General features: G+C 39.8%; 1 protein-coding gene across 2 annotated transcripts in view; it reads right to left on the bottom strand.

The window, feature by feature from the left end:
* Window positions 1-22,637, bottom strand: part of SLC7A2 (solute carrier family 7 member 2) — a 189,279-nt gene that overhangs the window by 74,588 nt on the left and 92,054 nt on the right. For both annotated transcript variants that reach the window (XM_053703918.1, XM_053703919.1), the window contains exon 3: window positions 20,309-20,464. In XM_053703918.1, coding sequence (XP_053559893.1) covers window positions 20,309-20,464 — 156 coding nt within the window. The remainder of the gene's footprint in view (window positions 1-20,308; window positions 20,465-22,637) is intronic.

Genomic DNA, 22,637 nt, shown 5'->3' on the forward strand with positions numbered 1-22,637 from the left:
AGAAAGAAAATCTTGTTTGATTTCAGCTCTAAGAGCCTCAAATTTAGGACAGAGCGCATCAGATATACTAGCGACTAAGCTGTGAATATTGGTTACTTCTTGTACAACTGGTACATTTAACATAGTTGGTTGCGCTTCTGTGGGAGGCTCCTGATTACCCTTCAATTTTCTATCTCTCTGTCTTGCTGCCATGGCTGGAGAAATATTCCGGGGTGAGGTGTGAAGGAATTTATCCATGTGCCAGAAAAGAAAAGAGAATTAAAAAAAATTGAAGTGAGGCAATTTATCTAAGTGAAGATCAATACAGGGAGTGAACTTAATTTTAGAGTTAAGTTTGAGAAGGTGAAGCGTTCTCAAATAGACAAGTGAGGATAGGGATGTGCACTATTGTGACCAAGTGAGGGAAAAGAAAAGGGGAGAGAGAAAAAAAAAAAAAAAAAAAAAAAAAAAAGAAAAGAAAGGAAAAATAATAAACTGTGAATTAAATCGTGTTATTTAGATCCAGCCAGGGATGCAGAGATCAGGGACGTTATTAATGTTAGGCAATTTTATGCCAATTTGTTAATTGTCTTACTGTTGCTAATCTTCAAAAGACACAATAAAGGAAATGGTATCTCTGAAAGCAGCAACAGCAATTTCTTAATTAGATTTATATCCAAGAAAATATTATTCCAGCAATTATATACAGTATATTTTATAGGTAAGCAAACATATTCACAGTGACCTAGTTATATCCTGGTTCAGTCAGTTTCATTTGTATTTTATTTTCAGAGAAGTTAAAATATCTCTTCTTTAAAGAAAATTTATAAGGTAGTTTTAACTAATGATCTTTATATTTCTATATAAACTTTCTCCCTGTCCAATAGTAAGGGATAGTATTTTATTTTCAGGGAACGTAGGAGATTTATTCTTAGGAAAGAGTTATTAGATAATATAACTGAGGATCTTTTATCTCTATATAGCCCTTCCCTCCAAGCAGTAATAATGGGTAATATATCCTGAAAAAGGTTATAGTAAATTTCTCTGGTATTGAATTATTAATTCCTTATTCACACTCAATAACCTTTGATTTTTTTTTTTCCTCCCCTTCTCCCCTCCCTTCTCTCTCCCCTGAGAATGTTTCACTTTTTAGAGGAGAAAGTACAATGTCTTTTTACATACTATGCACATTTTACACATTCTTAAGCATTAACATTTTTGCCTAGATTTGCTCAATACATTGATATGACAAAAATTGTAGCGACAAGTAATATAGTTAAATAAAATTAAATGCGCCAAACAAATCATATGCAGAAAAAAGAATCATATAAGGAGCCAATGAAAAAAAAAAAAAAAAAAAAAAAGTTCCTTTATATAGTTAATAAAGTTCAGCCAGTTCTTGTATGTATGCAGCTCGTCACCTTACCTGGGTCATTCTATGCATCAGCGTTCAACTAATAGCCAGGTAGGTGGGCGGAAAGAGCCTTCAATATGAGAAAATGCCAAAATTGCTGATACCTATTAGAGGGGTTAATTATACAGCCATCTTCCATAGCATTTTTACCAGGATCCATACAGTGTTCCCCAGGACATGCAGCTCTGGTTGGTATCCCCAAAAAAAAGGTGAAGAGAGAAAAACATGCTCCCAGATTGAGCACCTCCTAATTTAGCGCTTACCCACAGCGTCTCGAGGAACCAGAGCAGAGATATGCAGAGGCGCTGCACAGGGAGATCTCAGCGGCAACTGCCAGGCTAGCTACACACAGCCCCGACCTCCCACGCAGCACCGGTGGGGGAGGGGGGATTCTCCAGCAAGCTTTCAGTCCGGCACCGAGCAGAGCCGCTTCGAGTACTTATCGCTCCCTGCTTGAAGATGCGGCTCCGCCACCACACTTCAGCTCAGTCTCACGGATGATTTCTGTCTCCCTCGCAACTTCGGTGGGGGAGAGGAAGGTATGTGGGGGGTCCGCCGCGCTGCTGTGGGTACTCAGGGCATGAGTCAGGAAAAAAACATCAGGTCCTTTGTTAGTGCAGCAGTGTTGATATATGTAAATAGCCTTATCCTCCCACGCAGCACCGGTGGGGGAGGAAAGGGTATGGAGAGAATCTGCTGTTATCCTGCAGGTAAATAGGGCCAGGTTCAAGGCAGTTTATCAGTATAGCAGAGAGAGTGTATAAAGATAGCCTCAACCTCCCACGCAGCACCGGTGGGGGAGGGAGGCACTCTGTTCCTCTTTGAAGTTATATCACAAGTTCTAATATATATAAAAAGAGGAAGCCCAAGGTATAGGCTTTTTGCAAGCTGACTAATAATGTCAGCACAGTGGGATGTCTGTCCACTGTCTGGTTCCAGGAGCGTTGATACAGGCTATCCAAGAAGCTACCCAGGTCCCTGGGTTTGGCACGAGAAACTCCACCAGCAGCTGCAGGACTGGAAGATAATCACACACAGGTGTGTGCAGTTAGCTCCTCCTCCGGAAACCTTTAGATTGTGCAAACCTCAATCAGAGCATGAAATTTTAAGCAACTTTCTAATTTACTCCTATTATCAAATTTTCTTTTTTCTCTTGGTATCTTTATTTGAAATGCAAGAATGTAAGTTTAGATGCCAAAGCATTTTTGATGAACAAACTGGGTTGTTCTGATTGGTGGATAAATTCATCCACCAATAAAAAAGTGCTGTCCAGAGTAATGAACCAAAAAAAAAAAGTTTAGATGTCTTCTTTTTCAAATAAAGATAGCAAGAGAACGAAGAAAAATTGATAATAGGAGTAAATTAGAAAGTTGCTTAAAATCGCATGCTCTCTGAATCACGACAGAAAAAATATGGGTTCAGCGTCCCTTTAAATGTCAAGGTTGTGCATAGGCTCAAATGGAGCCCTCTGCAAAACCTTAAGAACAAGATTCAGACTCCAAGGAGGAGTTCTAGGTCAAAACACAGGTCTGATTATCGTCAGAGCCTGAACAAAAGACTGGACGTCGGAAGCTCAACGAGCCTCTTGTACAATAAAACAGATAGAGCCGAAATCTGTCCCTTAAGGGAGCTAGCTGAAAGGCCCTTCTCCAGACCATCCTGGAGAAAGGAAAGAATCCTGGAAGAAACCCTGACCTTATGCCAGGGAAATCCACGCTCTTCACACCAGAAAAAGTAGGTCCTCCACACCTTATGATAGGTGCGATAAGTAACCAGCTTACAAGCTCAATAACTCTCTCAGAAAAACCTCTCTTGGCTATGACTAACCATTAAATCTCCACGCAGTCAGCCTCAGAGAATCTAGATTTTGATGAACAAAAGGACCTTGTTCCAGCAGATCCCTGCGACAAGGTAACCTCCATGGAGGAGCTGAGCACATCCCCACCAGATCCACGAACCACATCCTCCGAAGCCACAACGGAGCAATTAGAATCACTGATGCTCGCTCCTGCTTGATGCAGGCCACCACACGAGGAAGAAGAGTTAATGGCGGGAAAATGTAGATCAGACTGAACCTCCAAGGCACTGCTAATGCATCTATTAGCTCCACCTGAGGATCCCTGGACTGCGACCCATATCTGGGTAGCTTGGCTTTGAGCCAGGACGCCATGAGATCCATCACCGTTGTCCCCCATCTGCTACAAATCTCCGCAAACACCTCAGGATGGAGAGATCATTCCCCCAGATGAAAAGATTGTCGGCTGAGGAAATCAGCTTCCCAGTTGTCCACACCCGGAATGTGGATCGCTGAGAGCAAGCAGTTGTGGGCCTCCGCTCATTCCAGAATCCGAGATACTTCCCTCATTGCTAGGGAGCTCCTCGTTCCCCCCCTGATGGTTGATGTAAGCCACCAAGGTTATGTTGTCCGATTGGAATCTGATAAACTGGGTCGAACCCAGAAGGGGCCAAGCCTTTAGAGCGTTGAAGATCGCTCGAAGTTCCAAGATGTTGGAGAGGGATTCCTCTTGAGTCCACAGGCCCTGTGCCTTCCTGGCACCTTAAACAGCTCCCCATCCTGTGAGACTTGCGTCCGTAATCACAATCACCCAGGATGGTGTCAAGAAGGACGTCCCTCGGGACAGGTGATCTGGACAGAGCCACCAGGAGAGCGATTCTCTTGACCGGCTGTCCAGAGAAATCTGTTGAGACAGATCTGAATGATTGCCGTTCCACTGTCTCAGCATGCACAGCTGAAGAGGTCTGAGTTGGAATCTGGCAAAGGGGATGATGTCCATGCAGGACACCATGAGCCCAATTACCTCAATACACCGAGCCACAGATGGCCTGAAGGAGGTCTGGAGGGCAAGACGATTGGAAGTTAATTTGTAATGTCTCTGGTCTGTAAGGAATATCCTCATGGATATTGAGTCTATTATCGTACCCAGGAACTACACCTTGGTACTGGGAATAAGAGAACTCTTTTCTACGTTTATCTTTCATCCATGAGACCGAAGATGAGAAAGAAGGGCTTTCGAACGGTCCTCTGCCAGACAACAGGATGGTGCTTGAACCAAATTATCGTCTAAGTACAGCACCACTGCAATCCCTCTGGTTCTGGCCACTGCGAGCAGAGCCCCCAGAACCATCGTAAAAACTCTTGGAGCAGTAGCTAGACCAAACAGAAGAGCAATAAACTGGAAGTGCTGGTCCAGGAACCTTATTGTCTCTATCTTCAATGAGGGGACAGACAGGAATTTGTTTAAACACTTTAGATCCAGAAGTAGTATCCCAGACCTCTTTCTGCTGGAGGTACCGGTACAATGACCCCCAGGGTGGAGAGATCCCTCACACACCCTAGAAAAGCTTCTCTCTTTTCTGGCCTTAAAAAAAGGTTTAATATGAGAAATCTTCCCCTGGGAGGATGAGACTTGAAACCTATCCTGTATCCCTGAGCGATGACTTCCAGAACCCACGGTTCTTGCACTTCCGAAACCAAACTTCTGAAAAAAGTCTGCCCCCTACCAGATCCAAAGCCGGATCAGGGGCCGCCCCTTCATGCCGACTTTGACTCGACAGGCTTCTTATATTGCTTGGATTTATTCCAGGACTGAGGAAGTTTCCATGTTCCCTTGGACTGCTCCGGCTTTGCAGAGGGTTGTTGATGTTGGGGTTTGTCTGAACGAAAGGAACGAAAATTAGGACAGTGTCCCTTAGGCTTGTTCTTCTTATCCTGCAGTAAAAAGGCACCTTTGCCTCCAGTAATCGATGATATGATAGAGTCCAGGCCTGGACCAAAAATAATATTTCCCTTAAATGGGAGGGAAAGATGTCTAGACTTCAAAGTCATGTCAGCAAACCAAGACTTAAGCCAGAGTGCCCTACAGGCTAGCACAGAAAAACCTGAAGCCTTGGTGTTCAGGCGAATAATCTGCATATTCGCATCACAAATAAAAGAATTAGCTACCCTTAAAGGCCTTACTTCTTTCCCGGATCATTTCTAGGGGGCCCTCCACCTCAATCAACTCAGATAACGATTGGCACCAGTAGGTAGCCGATCCCGCAACTGCTGCTGCCGGTTGAAACAAATATCCCGTATGCTGAAACATCTTTCTTAATAGATTTCCAGTTTCTTATCCATGGGCTCTTTAAACAACAAACTATCCTTAAGTGGGATAGTAGTGCGCTTAGCAAGCGTGGAGATAGCACCGTCTACTTTAGATACGGAACCCCACAACTCCAACTGAGGGTCAAGAACCAGGATCAATTACTTAAAGGAAGAAAGAGGGGAAAAAAGAAGAACCAAGTCTTTCCCATTCATTCTTAATAATGTTCGCCATCTTTACAAGAACCGGGAAAGTCTGTGGTACCACCCTGTCCTCGTAGACCTTATCTTTAGGAATACATGGTTCCTCAGGTAATTTAAATTCTGGAACCTCTAAAGTAGCCAAAATTTCCTTTAGCAGAAAGCGTTCAATCCTAAATCTAAAGTCTGGTTCCTCCGCAGCTGGAGGCTTAGAGGCAGCAGATTCCAACCCAGAAGGAGCATCCTCTGAAGTATCAGAGGCATCTTCATCCTCTGATAATCTTGTATCAGATAAATCCAATAAGCTAGTAGATTACCCCTGGGACGGATAGCAATATTTAACCTTTTGCTTGTGCTTAGCAGTGAGAGGTAAAGCACTAAAGGCCGCAGACACTGCCGTCTGTAACTGTTCAGTAAAGTCTGGCGGTAAAAGGGCCCCTCCAGATGGAGGAATAGGGGTGCTACGGGAAGCTGCATGTGTAATAGGAGATGACTGTAGGGTGCACACCTCACGGGACAGAGACTCCTCAGAGGTAGAAGGCATAGTAGTATTAAACATGTTAGCTTTCTTTGATAAAATTACTTTATCAAGGCATGTGGAACATAATTGAGCAGGCGGGTATACCGTGGCCTCCTCACAATATAAACAGGCATTAGATTTAGGTAAAGAGGGAGTATCCTCTAACGTATCAGAGTCCTCCATAGCTTGCGCTTATAAATAGGACTACAGACAAAAATAAATGGCACCTTTATACCCCCAATGGCTGGGGCACTCACCACCTCCTATGACCCAGGCCCAAGAGAGAAACCGCTTTGTCTCCAGACAACCACACGGTCAGGAAGAATAGAATCAATGTGACCACACCCAGTCACGCGGTGCACCATGCGGTCCGCCCTGCACCACAAAAACCGCGCCAAGCCTAACAGGCTGCGCAGCGCTCCAAACTGAAAGTAAAACCTGTACATTCCAACATCTGCCTGAGCCACATCTCACACATGTCACGGCATAAACACAATATTAAAATATGTGATAAAAACCCCCTGTTCAATAAGCCCCTTCCGGAGACATTAACCCTCAATTACACTCACATAAAAGGAGTCACACTGTGGCCCTGTCTTCTTGCGTTGTCAAATGTGTATAAAAATATAAAACGATCTTCCTGGAATCTATACCGTGGAAGAGAAACACCACCTCTCAAGTTTGACAGTTTTGTAGCATCGCTCCTGACATGGACTTGAGTGATAGAAGCAGGCAGTAAAACTCGTCAACACCGATTGCTTAGGAGCTGTTAATACGGGTCTGGATGGGTTTGCAGAAAGACTCTCCCTGCATCTCCAGACTCTCACATTCGCCCATGCTCTCACTGAGAGGCTGACAAGACTACTTAAAACTCCAGTAACATTCCGAAGAGTACTACCCTCCATAAGGGACTACTCTGTATCTTCTGACACTTCTCTGCCAACCTCCTGTGATGAAGGCAAAGAATGACTGGGGGATGAGGGGAGTGGGGGAGGTATTTAAGCCTATAGTTGTGGTGTAATTGCCTCCTCCTAGTGGCCAGGTTCAGTATTTCCCACAAGTAAGGAATAAAGCCGTGGACTCTCCTCATATTAAGAAGAAAATCAATAAATACACAGAATAGTAACTTATTATCGCAGATTTATTTTTACAAATTCAAGGTTTGTGGCAACCCTGTATATATATATATACACACACACACACAGTATATACACACACATACATATATACACACACACTATATATATATATATATATATATATATATATATATATATATATATATATATATATATATATATATATATATATATATATATTAGCAAAGAAGAGCACCCTTAATTAATCAAACAACTGCCAGGGTGCTAGTGTGGTGAGAATACAACAAACAAGAAACTTGCACTCTCTGGTCTTTTTAAAGCAATCTCTTACTGTGAAAAGTAGTGACGTTTCATGGACAAAGTATCCCCTTCCTCAGGGAATATATATATATATATATATATATATTATATATATATATATACATACACACACACACATACATTTATATGGTGAGAATAAAACAAACAAGAAACTTGCACTCTCTGGTCTTTTTTAAAGCAATCTCTTACTTAGAAAAGTAGTGACGTTTCGTGGACTAAGCATCCCCTTCCTCAGGGAATATATATATACACACACATATGTATTTATAGTATAGTATAAACATAACATTATATATATATATATATATATATATATATATATATATATATATATATATATAAAATAAAAAAAAATTGTGACTAGCTTTATTGCAATAATCGCTTTATTGCAGTAGTCTGGAACCGAACCTACAATATCTTCGAGGTATGCCAGTGTGCATATTATATATATATATATATATATATATATATCATTTTTAATGTCATCACTAATGAAGACATTTGTAATCACACAACATATACACAAAGCAATCTCTCAGGGGGAGAAAACATTTAAAGTTCTTATAAATATTTATTTATTACAGATTGGCAGAGGGTGAGTATGAAATTAGACTTATTCCTATACAGAACATTAAGTGAACAATTTTTTTATCCTCAACTTCCAAACTAGAGACATTTGTCCCTTTACACATCTATTTTCAGTGCATACATATTGATGCCAAATGTACAATAGAAATCATCATCATTTTGGGAGAAAAAGACAAGAAATTCACTACACAAAGTGCACAGCATAACGTGTGAAACCACCAAACAAATGAAGAAATGACAACATAATGTGCGGTTTTAGATCAATTCTGCGACCTCTAAAATCCTGTTTGCATTCCTTTACAAGTCTGGAGCAGCCAATGTTCCCATCATTTCCAAGAACTTTGTATTTGCAACGTAATAATTTTGTCGTTATTAGGAGATTAAGTCCTAGTTCTTTCCAGCCATGTGAATCAACTTTACAAGATCAAATGTTATTAATGCTTCTCAAGAATTAAACAATGTAATTTCATAAAACAATAGAACATTACTTTTGAACTTCTACTCTGCATTTGTTTAAGACACACCAATTATTTAAAATAAGAGATAATAAATGTATCGCTAAAGGAATATAACATGTATTTTTTATTTTTGGTGACCAGTTTTCAAAATGACTTAAATTAAATAAATCTTGCCGGTGTTTTTTATGAGAGTAATAGCAGCATTGACAACTGCAAGTCAAAAAGACTATGCACAGCAACTTATGGGCGGAGCTTCTGAAGAATCAACAATGAAATTTAATACTGACAATAGAAAAATACTGTATTTTATCAAGTATTAAAAGGACATTGTGGTCAAGTTTTATTAGTAGGAAACAAAAAAACAAAGTATTAGTTTCAATTTAAAGGGACACTGAACCCAAATTTTTTCATTTGTAATTCAGAAAGAGCATGCAATTTTAAGCAACTTTCTAATTTACTCCTATTATCAATTTTTCTTCGTTCTCTTGCTATCATTATTTGAAAAACAGAATTTATGCTTACCTGATAAATTACTTTCTCCAACGGTGTGTCCGGTCCACGGCGTCATCCTTACTTGTGGGATATTCTCCTCCCCAACAGGAAATGGCAAAGAGCCCAGCAAAGCTGGCCATATAGTCCCTCCTAGGCTCCGCCTACCCCAGTCATTCGACCGACGGACAGGAGGAAATATATAAAGGAGAAACCATATGGTAACGTGGTGACTGTAGTTAGAGAAAATAATTCATCAGACCTGATTAAAAAACCAGGGCGGGCCGTGGACCGGACACACCGTTGGAGAAAGTAATTTATCAGGTAAGCATAAATTCTGTTTTCTCCAACATAGGTGTGTCCGGTCCACGGCGTCATCCTTACTTGTGGGAACCAATACCAAAGCTTTAGGACACGGATGAAGGGAGGGAGCAAATCAGGTCACCCAAACGGAAGGCACCACGGCTTGCAAAACCTTTCTCCCAAAAATAGCCTCCGAAGAAGCAAAAGTATATAATTTAAAAAAAAAAAAAATTTGGTCAACAGGAACCTCATTCTTGAAGGCCCATGTGGAAGCCACAGCCCTAGTGGAGTGAGCTGTGATACTTTCAGGAGGCTGCCGTCCGGCAGTCTCAAAAGCCAATCTGATGATGCTTTTAAACCAAAAGGAAAGAGAGGTAGAAGTTGCTTTTTTACCTCTCCTTTAACCAGAATAAACAACAAACAAAGAAGATGTTTGTCTAAAATCTTCAGTAGCCTCTAAATAGAATTTTAGAGCACGGACAACGTCCAAATTGTGTAACAAACGTTCCTTCTATGAAACTGGATTCGGACACAAAGAAGGTACAACTATCTCCTGGTTAATATTTTTGTTGGAAACAACCTTCGGAAGAAAACCAGGCTCAGTACGTAAAACCACCTTATCTGCCTGGACCAGATAGGGCGGAGAACACTGCAGAGCAGATAACTCAGAAACTCTTCTAGCGGAAGAAATTGCAACCTAAAACAAAACTTTCCAAGATAATAACTTAATATCTACGGAATGTAAGGGTTCAAACGGAACCCCTTGAAGAACTGAAATAACTAGATTAAGACTCCAGGGAAGAGTCAAAGGTCTGTAAACAGGCTTGATTCTAACCAGAGCCTGAACAAACGCTTAAACGTCTGGCACAGCTGCCAGCCTTTTGTGAAGTAAAACAGATAAAGCAGAGATCTGTCCCTTCAGAGAACTTGCAGAAAATCCTTTCTCCAAACCTTCTTGTAGAAAGGAAAGAATCTTAGGAATTTTTATCTTGTTCCATGGGAATCCTTTAGATTCACCCAACAGATATATTTTTTCCATATATTATGGTAAATTTTTCTAGTTACAGGCTTTCTAGCCTGAATAAGAGTATCTATTACAGAATCTGAAAACCCACGCTTTGATAAAATCAAGCGTTCAAACTCCAAGCAGTCAGTTGGAGGAAAACCAGATTCGGATGTTCGAATGGACCCTGAATAAGAAGGTCCTGTCTCAAAGGTAGCTTCCATGGTGGAGCCGATGACACATTCACCAGGTCTGCATACCAAGTCCTGCGTGGCCACACAGGAACTATCAAGATCACCGAAGCCCTCTCCAGATTGATCCTGGCTACCAGCCTGGGAATGAGAGGAAACGGTGGGAATACATAAGCTAGGTTGAAGATCCAAGGTGCTACTATTGTATCCAATAGAGTCGCCTTGGGATCCCTGGATTTGGACCCGTAACAAGGGACCTTGAAGTTCTGACGAGAGGCCATCAGAACCATGTCTGGAATGCCCCATAATTGAGTTATTTGGGCAAAGATTTCCAGATGGAGTTCCCACTCCCCCGGATGCTCCTCCATCGCCAGGGAACTCCTTGTTTCCCCCTGATGGTTGATATATGTAACAGTCGTCATGATGTCTGATTGAAACCTTATGAATTTGGCCTTTGCTAGTCAAGGCCAAGCCTTGAGAGCATTGAATATCGCTCTCAGTTCCAGAATGTTTATCGGGAGAAGAGATTCTTCCCGAGACCATAGACCCTGAGCTTTCAGGGGTTCCCAGACCGCGCCCCAGCCCACCAGACTGGCGTCGGTCGTGACAATGACCTACTCTGGTCTGCGGAAGCTCATTCCCTGTGACAGGTTGTCCAGGGTCAGCCACCAACAGAGTGAATCTCTGGTTATTTGATCTACTTGTATCGTCGGAGACAAGTCTGTATAATCCCCATTCCACTGTCTGAGCATGCACAGGTGTAATGGTCTTAGATGAATTCGTGCAAAAGGAACTATGTCCCTTGCCGCAACCATCAAACCTATTACTTCCATGCACTGCGCTATGGAAGGAAGAAGAACAGAATGAAGTACCTGACAAGAGCTTAGAAGTTTTGATTTTCTGGCCTCTGTCAGAAAAACCTTCATTTCTAAGGAAACTATTATTGTTCCCAAGAAGGGAACTCTTGTTGACGGGGACAGAGAACTTTTTTCTATGTTCACTTTCCACCTGTGAGATCTGAGAAAGGCTAGGACAATGTCCGTATGAGCCCTTGCTTTTGACAGAGACGACGCTTGAATCAGGATGTCGTCCAAGTAAGGTACTACTGCAATGCCCCTTGGTCTTAGCACCGCTAGAAGGGACCCTAGTACCTTTGTGAAATCCTTGGAGCAGTGGCTAATCCGAATGGAAGTGCCACAAACTGGTAATGTTTGTCCAGAAAGGCGAACCTTAGGAACCGAAAATGTTCCTTGTGGATAGGAATACGTAGGTACGCATCCTTTAAGTCCACCGTGGTCATGAATTGACCTTCCTGGATGGTAGGAAGGATCGTTCGAATGGTTTCCATTTTGAACGATGAAACCCTTAGAAACTTGTTTAGAATCTTGAGATCTAAAATTGGTCTGAATGTTCCCTCTTTTTTGGGAATTATGAACAGGTTGGAGTAAAAACCCATCCCTTGTTCTCCTAATGGAACAGGATGAATCACTCCCATGCTTAACAGGTCTTCTACACAGTGTAAGAATGCCTGTTCGAAGATAATTGAGACCTGTGGAACCTTCCCCTTGGGGGTAGTTCCCTGAATTCCAGGAGATAACCTTGAGAAACTATTTCTAGCGCCCAAGGATCCTGAACATCTCTTGCCCAAGCCTGAGCAAAGAGAGAAAGTCTGCCCCCCACCAGATCCAGTCCCAGATCGGGGGCCAACACTTCATGCTGTTTTGGTAGCAGTGGCAGGTGACTTGGCCTGCTTACCCTTGTTCCAGCCTTGCATCGGCCTCCAGGCTGGCTTGGTTTGAGAAGTATTACCCTCTTGCTTAGAGGGTGTAGAATTTGAGGCTGGTCCGTTTCTGCGAAAGGGACGAAAATTTGGTTTATTTTTAGCCTTAAAAGACCTATCCAGAGGAAGGGCGTGGCCCTTTCCCCCAGTGATGTCTGAAATAATCTCTTTCAAGTCAGGGCCAAACAGTGTTTTACCCTTGAAAGGGATGTTAAGCAAAAGCGCTCTGCGCGCCACGATAGCAAACCCTGAATTATTCGCCGCTAATCTAGCTAATTGCAAAGCGGCATCTAAAATAAAAGAGTTAGCCAATTTAAAAGCTTGAACTCTGTCCAAAACCTCCTCGTACGAAGCTTCTTTATTGAGCGACTTTTCTAGTTCTTCGAACCAGAAACACGCAGCTGTAGTGACAGGAACAATGCATGAAATTGGTAGTAGAAGGTAACCTTGCTGAACAAACATCTTTTTAAGCAAACCCTCTAACCTTAAATCCATAGGATCTTGAAAGCACAACTATCTTCTATAGGAATAGAAGTGCGTTTGTTTAGAGTAGAAACCGCCCCCTCGACCTTGGGGACTGTATGCCATAAGTCCTTTCTGGGGTCGACTATAGGAAATAATTTCTTAAATATAGGGGGAGGACAAAAGGTATGCCGGGCCTTTCCCACTCCTTATTTACTATGTCCGCCACCCGCTTGGGTATAGGAAAAACATCGGGGGGCACCGGAACCTCTAGGAACTTGTCCATCTTACCTAATTTCTCTGGAATGACCAAATTGTCACAATCATCCAGAGTAGATAATACCTCCTTAAGTAGTGCGTGGAGATGTTCTAATTAAAATTTAAAAGTTACAATATCAGGTTCTGCTTGTTGAGAAATTTTCCCTGAATCTGAAATTTCTCCCTCAGACAAAACCTCCCTCCTGGCCCCTTCAGATAGGTGTGAGGGTATGTCAGAACAGATATCATCAGCGTCCTCTTGCTCTTCAGTGTTTAAAACAGAGCAATCACGCTTTCTCTGATAAGTTGGCATTTTGGAAAAAATGCATGCAATAGAATTATCCATTACAGCCATTAAGTGTTGTATGGTAATAAGTATTGGCGCACTAGATGTACTAGGGGCCTCTTGTGTGGGCAAAACTGGTGTAGACACAGAAGGGGATGATGCAGTACCATGCTTACTCCCCTCATTAGAGGAATCATCTTGGGCAATATCATATCTATGGCATTATAATCCCTACTTTGTTTGGACATTATGACACAAATATATCACATATATTTAAAAGGGGAGACACATTGGCTTTCATACATATAGAACATCGATATCTGATGGTTCAGACATGTTAAACAGGCTTAAACTTGTCAACAAAGCACAAAAAACGTTTTACAATAAAACCGTTACTGTCCCTTTAAATTTTAAACTGAACACACTTTATTACTGAATATGTGAAAAAGTATGAAGGAATTGTTAAAAATTCACCAAAATTTCACCACAGTAACTTAAAGCCTTAAAAGTATTGCACACCAAATTTGAAAGCTTTAACCCTTAAAATAACGGAACCGGAGCCGTTTTTACATTTAACCCCTATACAGTCCCAGGTATCTGCTTTGCTGAGACCCAACCAAGCCCAGAGGGGAATACGATACCAAATGATGCCTTCTATAAGCTTTTTCAGTGGTTCTTAGCTCCTCACACATGCATCTGCATGCCATGCTTTCCAAAAACAACTGCGCATTAGAGGCGCGAAAATGAGGCTCTGTCTATGACTAGAAAAGGCCCCCAGTGAAAAAGGTGTCCAATACAGTGCCTGCCGTTTTTATTAAAACAATCCCCAAGATTTAACAACTATTAAAAGTAATAATCTGCCAAATATACTTAGTAAAGTAATCGTTTTAGCCCAGAAAAATGTCTACCAGTTTTTTAAGCCCTAATGAAGCCCTTTATTCTTTTACTTAAACTAAGAAAATGGCTTACCGGTTCCCATAGGGAAAATGACAGCTTCCAGCATTACCAAGTCTTGTTAGAAATGTGTCATACCTCAAGCAGCAAAGTCTGCCCACTGTTTCCCCCAACTGAAGTTACTTCATCTCAACAGCCCTGTGTGGAAACAGCCATCGATTTTAGTAACGGTTGCTAAAATCATTTTCCTCTTACAAACAGAAATCTTCATCTCTTTTCTGTTCCAGAGTAAATAGTACATACCAGCACTATTTTAAAATAACAAACTCTTGATTGAAGAACAAAAACTACATTTAAACACCAAAAAACTCTAAGCCATCTCCGTGGAGATGTTGCCTGTGCAACGGCAAAGAGAATGACTGGGGTAGGCGGAGCCTAGGAGGGACTATATGGCCAGCTTTGCTGGGCTCTTTGCCATTTCCTGTTGGGGAGGAGAATATCCCACAAGTAAGGATGACGCCGTGGACCGGACACACCTATGTTGGAGAAAAGAAGGCATCTAAGCTTTTTTTGGTTTCAACTCTCTGGACAGCACTTTTTTATTGGATGATAAATTTATCCACCAATCAGCAAGGACAACAAAGGTTGTTCACCAAAAATGGGCCGGCATCTAAACTTACATTCTTGCATTTCAAATAAAGATACAAAGATAATGAAGAAAATTTGATAATAGGAGTAAATTCGAAATTTGCTTAAAATTTCATGCTCAATCTGTCTCACAAAATTAAATTTTTGGGTACAGTGTCCCTTTAATGTTAAAATGCTTTTACTTATTTGTAAATGCTGTTTTTCCTGCGACTCAGAATATTATTTTGTACAATATTACATTAAAAACAGAAAAGGAAAAAATAAAATCCTGCACGATAATTTAAAAATGTTATACATTTTGTTTACACCACAAGTTCCAATGCAGAATTCAGGGGAAAGTATGGAATGTGATGTAAATTTTTAAGGCTCATGGGTACCAGTACTCAGTATGTGGCAATAACATTTTACTAGTTCATGACCCAGTGGTAGGCTCAGTCTTCCAAGTGGCATTTTGCAGTTATACAAGACTTACACACACTTCAATGGCTATTACTTTCCAAGCGATAACACCGTTTTCACTACTCACCCTATTGCATTCTGATAATAAAGACAACAGAAAGTGAATAGATTGGGGAAAGCCAAATTTGCTCTGTTTCCAGAATTAATTCACCTGTTTATTTTACAGCTCAGCATTAAGAACAAAACTAAAATGGTTTAAAAATACTAATGACTTTGGAGAATAATAAGAGTACATCCATCTTGTACACATGTGGGACATCCTAGCTTAAAAACCAAATGCTCTATTTCATTTCTAACAAATTCCCATCTCACTTTATTACATAGGTACTACACAATCCGCTATATTGTTATTAATTAGAAACAGTGTGCTATAAGTATGTAATTTTAATACTATCAAGTCAACCCTAGACTACCATGTATTTAATCCCCGCAAAAGGAGTTAAACACATGGTAGAAATACAGCTTGGGACTCACAAAACACTACTGGTCCTGAGTGGTAAATACTGCATGGGTAAAACACCCCTTAGTCTAGGGTCGATAATCTTAAAATTACATGTTATAACGGATTAGAGGATATAATTAATGTGTGCTATAATGAACCTTTAACAATACAGGCTCCTGATTGGTCAGTCATCAAATGTTTGACTACAGCCACTGTTTTTACTACACCACTTGTTTTCAAACCTGTCCTCAGGCCTCCCCAACAGTCCAGGTTTTCTGGATAACCTTGGATGAGAGCTGGGGAAATAACTAATCAGCTGATTGTTTCATGTGTTCTCTAGTTCAGATATCCACAAAAAGTGGCCTGTTAGGGAGGCCTGAGAACTAGACCTTAACACTTGCTGACAAAATTGCCCACAAAAAATAATCCTAACTATGCTGTCCCATAAGGACCCGATGGTCGTGGGCAAAAGAAGCGGAAAAATCTTTAGTTTGAATGGAGAAAAGGGTAATATTAACTACCTTCTTCTTCTTCTTCTTGACAGGCTAGTGAAAATTATTATTTATTATTATTATTGGTTATTTGTAGAGTGTCAACAGATTCCACAGCGCTAGTCAAAATTAAACTTTGCATGCCTGATCTGAATCATGAATCTTAAACAACTTTGTTCTGTTGGTATTCTTTGTCGAAAGCTAAACCTAGGTAGGCTCATATGATAATTTCTAAGCCCTTGAAGGCTGCCTCTTATCTCAGTGCATTTTGACAGTTTTAACAGATAGACAGAGCTAGTTCATGTATGCCACACACTGTCAAAAGAACTGAAATAAGGGGTCTGTCTGCAGAGACTTAGATACAAAGTAATTGCAGAGGTAAAAAGTATATTAATATAACCATGTTGGTTATGCAAAACTGGGGAATGGGTAATACCGGCTTTATCTATCTTTTTAAACAATAGAAATTCTGGAGTAGGCTGTCCCTTTAAGCTTTTTTTAAGTAATATTTGTTTTAATATTATGCCAATTAATCGGTCAGCCATTAGAGTTATTGGCAGTTATGGAGGTTGGTGATCCTGTTAACAGTGGTTTGGAGGATTGGGTAATCCATTAGGAATACTTACAGTGGGTTGGAGAGGTCATGGCTAAGGTTAACAGAGGTAAGCATCATTGGGATGGCATGGTTACAGTTATCTGTAGTAGTGGGGTCATGGTAAGTGCAACTGTGTTAGGCGGCATCAGGACAGTGTATTCAGGATTATTTGAGTTTTGGGTAATTTCTTGGAAAAGGTCACAATTAGGGTTATTTGAAGAGATGGGCGGGGTTGGTGGTGAATGGTAGTTAAGGTGGAACTGCAGCATGGTTAATGAGGAGGTATTTATTTCCAGCTAAAATATGTTGTACACCTGCTTTCAGGAGTCACCATTAAAATTAGAAACGTGGGAGCACTGTAGACAAACACAAACAGTATATATATATAGACAGTCACAAGATACTGCTGTTATAAGGTTCCATCGTATGACATTAAGTGTAAAAGGTGTTGCTATTACTTTGGAGTTGCCGCAGTGCTCGATCTAAACGACTTCTGAGCGGATTATATTACATAAGGTCAACACCTTTGTGTTAAAAACCCTGCTAAGGTTGTGCCCTTTCTGTGCTCCTTCGCTGGTCCACATTAGGACACTAGTGACTGGGCTTTGCATACGCCATTCCCAATTGTCTCACTGATCATATACTTATCAGGAGTGAGTATGTGCTGTACAGGGGTTAAATACTTATTAAAGGGTCATAAAAGTGCAAAACCTTAACTTCAGAACAGCAACGCATTAGTGGTACCAAAATGTAAAAATGTAGTGAGCCAGTGACAAGAAGCATATGTATATAGTCACCAATCAACAGCTAACTACCACTATTGCATTGTTTCTCTTGAATATGCTCAATGTAGACAGCTCCAGAAAATAAAAAACAGTTGGATACATAAAATTTTTGGAATTGTTATAAATTAAAAAGAGTATTTTAGAGTCCATTCTTACATTTCGACAGACCTGAGCTGATGTATATGAGAAGTCAGCCTTATAAACTAAAACAATTATTGTTTAGTTTGACATGTAAATATTAAATGTGTCAACAAGTGATCCAAATTGAATTGCCAACGAATAAGTGGAACATCGAAATAATCATAGAACCAACATTTTGAACATTAGATTAAAGAGAACAATAGAAAATAAAAATAAATGTACTGCATACTTGCATTTGATATTATAATATGATAAAATTAATCATTAAATGTTTCTGTGTTATTTTCGTGGTAATTACCGTAAAGTCTTGTGTTGTCCTAAATATGTGTCCCAATAAAACATGATATTGTAACAAGTGTCTAGTTGTCTTCTTTTGAAGTAATGATATGTCTCCAATAATAAAGATTTTTGTACTTTATCTTCCCAATTGTTTAGGGTGGGAACGTAAAAGATTTTTTCAAATTAAGAGCTATAGTTGTCTAACAAAATTAGTGAGCACTTGGCATAAGGGTTTTTTAATTTTGCATCTTATCTCACCTAAAACACTGAATATATTTAATTGAGGGGTTGATTTCAATTTACTAGATAGGGTAGTATTTATCTTATCTATAATCATAATCCAGTAGTCCTGAATTTTATTACATTTCCACTCAATATGAAGAACATCCACTCCAAGATTTATCAGATGCGTCTGGGAATATATGTTTTATTCTTTAAGGAGTGAGATACTATATATGTGTAGTAATTCCCCTTGGAGTTCTCTTTTCCCCAGGCCAGTACATATTTATGGGGGTTTGGGAGGTAGCAGATAATTTTTAGAGTGCAGATATTATCCCTTTATGTGGGGTTTCTATTAGACACAATTATTCAATAGTTGTCAGATGTCTAATCAAATTAGATCTTTATATAAGGATCAGAAGTGGTTAACCTGATAATATCTAAACCAGGGCAATAAAAACCATGTCCAAGGTCTGCTATGACTTGCTTGGGTTTCAATCTCTTTGCGACACGCAAAGTTATAATTGGTAGAAGGTTAGTTAAATGGAAGTCATTATCAGGGTGCTATGTGAGACATTAGTTAAGACTGGTGTGAGGGGAGATGTACCTGAAGAGATGTCTCCAATATGAGCAAAAATAGATTGTCAGTCTGAGAATGTTGCTCGTTTTATTTATTTTTTAAATGCTACTATTAATTGAACAGTAGATATTTTCTGTTTTTGGGCGCTCTCGTTTATCTATTATATTGCTTCTCTTTAGCTGACTTTACCAATGTGTCTAACCTCTTTGCAGGAGTTAAGCACATAGTTCTATGCAAGGAATTGTGCAAAATATAAAATGTTCTAAAGACACTAGAGCCTTTTTGTGCAATTTTATGTCACTTTAAGTAAAAATAAACTTCTGTAACAAATCGAACATTATTGTTTTATACCAGAATGTCCCTTAAGATAATTCTTAAATCCTTATTTAAAAAAAGAGTTGTCATGGACGTGGATAGACATTTAAAACGTATTCTTCACTTTTATTTTCTAAAGGCCGCCACTTATCTCAATGCATTTGACAGTTTTTCACAGCTAGAGGGCTATAGTTCATGTGTGTCATACAGATAACATTGTGCTCATACCTGTGGAGTTACCTAGGAGTCAGAACTGATTGAATAAAATGCAAGTTCATCAAAAGAACTGAAATAAGGGTGGCAGTCTGCAGAGGCTTAGAAACAAAGTAATCACAGAGGTAAAAAGTGTATTAATATAACCGTGTTGGTTATGCAAAACTGGGGAATGGATAATAAAGGGATTATCTAACTTTTTAAACAATAACAATTCTGGAGAAGACTATCCCTTTATTTGTAAAAAAAAAAAGTCTATAGTACATGTAGGTTCAATATTGACGGATTTACAAATAGCAGTATTTCTCAATTCCAGCCGCCCAGGAACCCTAAAAGGACAGATTTTAAAGTATTTTCAATGGGCTGTTCACCATCTCCTTTGTTGGAAAAGTCTCAGCTGCACACAAGCAGGGAAATACAGTCTAGCATATTAGGGTTCCTTGGGGTTGGAATAGAGAAATGCTGGTGAAAAGAGTATTTCCCCTCACTGCTAATTAAAATATACTTTGAAAGTTGTAAGCAACTACAAATTTAAAACCAGATTAAAATGTAACCTTGTTACTGGAATGTTCTTAAATTAATTAATCTGATTATATATCCTTGAATATGGTTATTTACTAATGGATATGTATATATTTGTAACATCTTAAAAATATTGAAATAAACTCAGAAATATATCTCTGGTCTTATTCTGATTGGTAGAATATTTTATTAAGCAAACTAACTTGTTTTTATATAAGGTTACACATCCCTAAGAGAATTACAAATATAGATCCCTCTATATAACCTTACCTGACAGTAGCAAAATAAGACAAACTGCAAAAAAGTCCGGATACTCAGCAAGGCCAGTGGAATTCATCCTAAAATAGGTTCGAAAAAAATGGCCAATTTGTTTTCCAAGTAGTTCATCAAATGTACCGCTCCATGCTCTTGCCACACTTGATGTGCCTAAAAAGTATAGAAAAATACATCAAAGTGAAAAATAAAAGGGCACTTAAAAACACATATGAAAAAGTATTAAAATGATTAGGCCTAGAGCAGCATCATGTTGAAATGCACACCTGGTTAATTGGCAGATTTGCTGGGTGTAAATTCATTTTTTTGTAAGAGACATGTGAGCACCCAGAGCTCTTTTTTTCCATGTGCCAGTGGCAACGAATGTGTACTCATTCTGGTTTGAACGTAAAGCCTGCTACTGTATTTCAGTCATACAACAAATGGCTATAGCACTGTTGTGTGTATTGGAGTATGCTTGGTTGAAGGCTAACAAGTGTGGCCCAGCGAAAACCAGGTATGAAAAGGTCTTGGTCTATGACCATTTGGTCAATGACTGACTGAGCTCAGGGGCATGCACATCTTTAGAACTCTATGGCAGCAGTGTATGCACCAATGTATAACACCTCTACAAACAATGTTGCCAAACACTGTTACCATAGAGTTCTAAAAGACACGAGCACTCTCCTGAGCCCTTATGATCCTACCTATGATCCTCAAAAATAGATACCAAAAGAAAAAAACAAATTTGATTAAATAAATAAATTGGAAAGCTGTTTAAAATTACATGTTGCATCCGAATCATGAAAGTTTACTTTTGACTTTACCATTCCTTTAATTTATAGATCTACCCCTAGCCCATAATTAGAAACTCTCTTATCAAAATAATAAAATAATAAGAAATATCTCTTCAGCTTGGTACAGATTTTTTTATTGCTGTTAGTTTTGTCCCTGTGCATATTAGTTTTCTTTGAAAATCTAAATATGAAAAACATAATTTATGCTTACCTGATAAATTTATTTCTCTTGTGGTGTATCCAGTCCACGGATCATCCATTACTTGTGGGATATTCTCCTTCCCAACAGGAAGTTGCAAGAGGATCACCCACAGCAGAGCTGCTATATAGCTCCTCCCCTAACTGCCATATCCAGTCATTCGACCGAAACTAGCCGAGAAAGGAGAAACCATAGGGTGCAGTGGTGACTGTAGTTTAAAATTTAGACCTGCCTTAAAAGGATAGGGCAAGCTGTTGACTGGATACACCACAAGAGAAATAAATTTATCAGGTAAGCATAAATTATGTTTTCTCTTGCTAGGTGTATCCAGTCCACGGATCATCCATTACTTGTGGGATACCAATACCAAAGCTAAAGTACACGGATGAAGGGAGGGACAAGGCAGGTACTTAAACGGAAGGGACCACTGCCTGTAGAACCTTTCTCCCAAAAATAGCCTCCGAAGAAGCAAAAGTATCAAATTTGTAAAATTTTGAAAAGGTATGAAGCGAAGACCAAGTCGCCGCTTTGCAAATCTGTTCAACAGAAGCCTCATTTTTAAAGGCCCAGGTGGAAGCCACAGCTCTAGTAGAATGAGCTGTAATCCTTTCAGGGGGCTGCTGTCCAGCAGTCTCATAGGCTAAGCGTATTACGCTCCGAAGCCAAAAAGAAAGAGAGGTTGCCGAAGCCTTTTGACCTCTCCTCTGTCCAGAGTAAACAACAAACAGGGAAGATGTTTGACGAAAATCTTTAGTCGCTTGTAAGTAAAACTTTAAAGCACGGACTACGTCCAAATTATGTAAAAGACCTTCCTTCTTTGAAGAAGGATTAGGACACAATGATGGAACAACAATCTCTTGATTGATATTCTTGTTGGAAACTACCTTAGGTAAAAACCCAGGTTTTGTACGCAGAACTACTTTATCTGTATGGAAAATCAGATAAGGAGAATCACATTGTAAAGCTGATAACTCAGAGACTCTACGAGCCGAGGAAATAGCCATCAAAAACAGAACTTTCCAAGATAAAAGTTTGATATCAATGGAATGAAGGGGTTCAAACGGAAATCCTTGAAGAACCTTAAGAACCAAGTTTAAGCTCCATGGAGGAGCAACAGGTTTAAACACAGGCTTAATTCTAACCAAAGCCTGACAAAATGCCTGGATGTCTGGAACCTCTGCCAGACGCTTGTGCAAAAGGATAGACAGAGCAGAAATCTGTCCCTTTAAAGAACTAGCTGATAATCCTTTATCCAAACCCTCTTGGAGAAAGGACAATATCCTAGGAATCCTAACCTTATTCCATGAGTAATTCTTGGATTCACACCAATGAAGATATTTGCGCCATATCT

This window comes from Bombina bombina, chromosome 2 (genome assembly GCF_027579735.1).
Source record: "Bombina bombina isolate aBomBom1 chromosome 2, aBomBom1.pri, whole genome shotgun sequence".
NCBI lineage: Eukaryota > Metazoa > Chordata > Amphibia > Anura > Bombinatoridae > Bombina > Bombina bombina.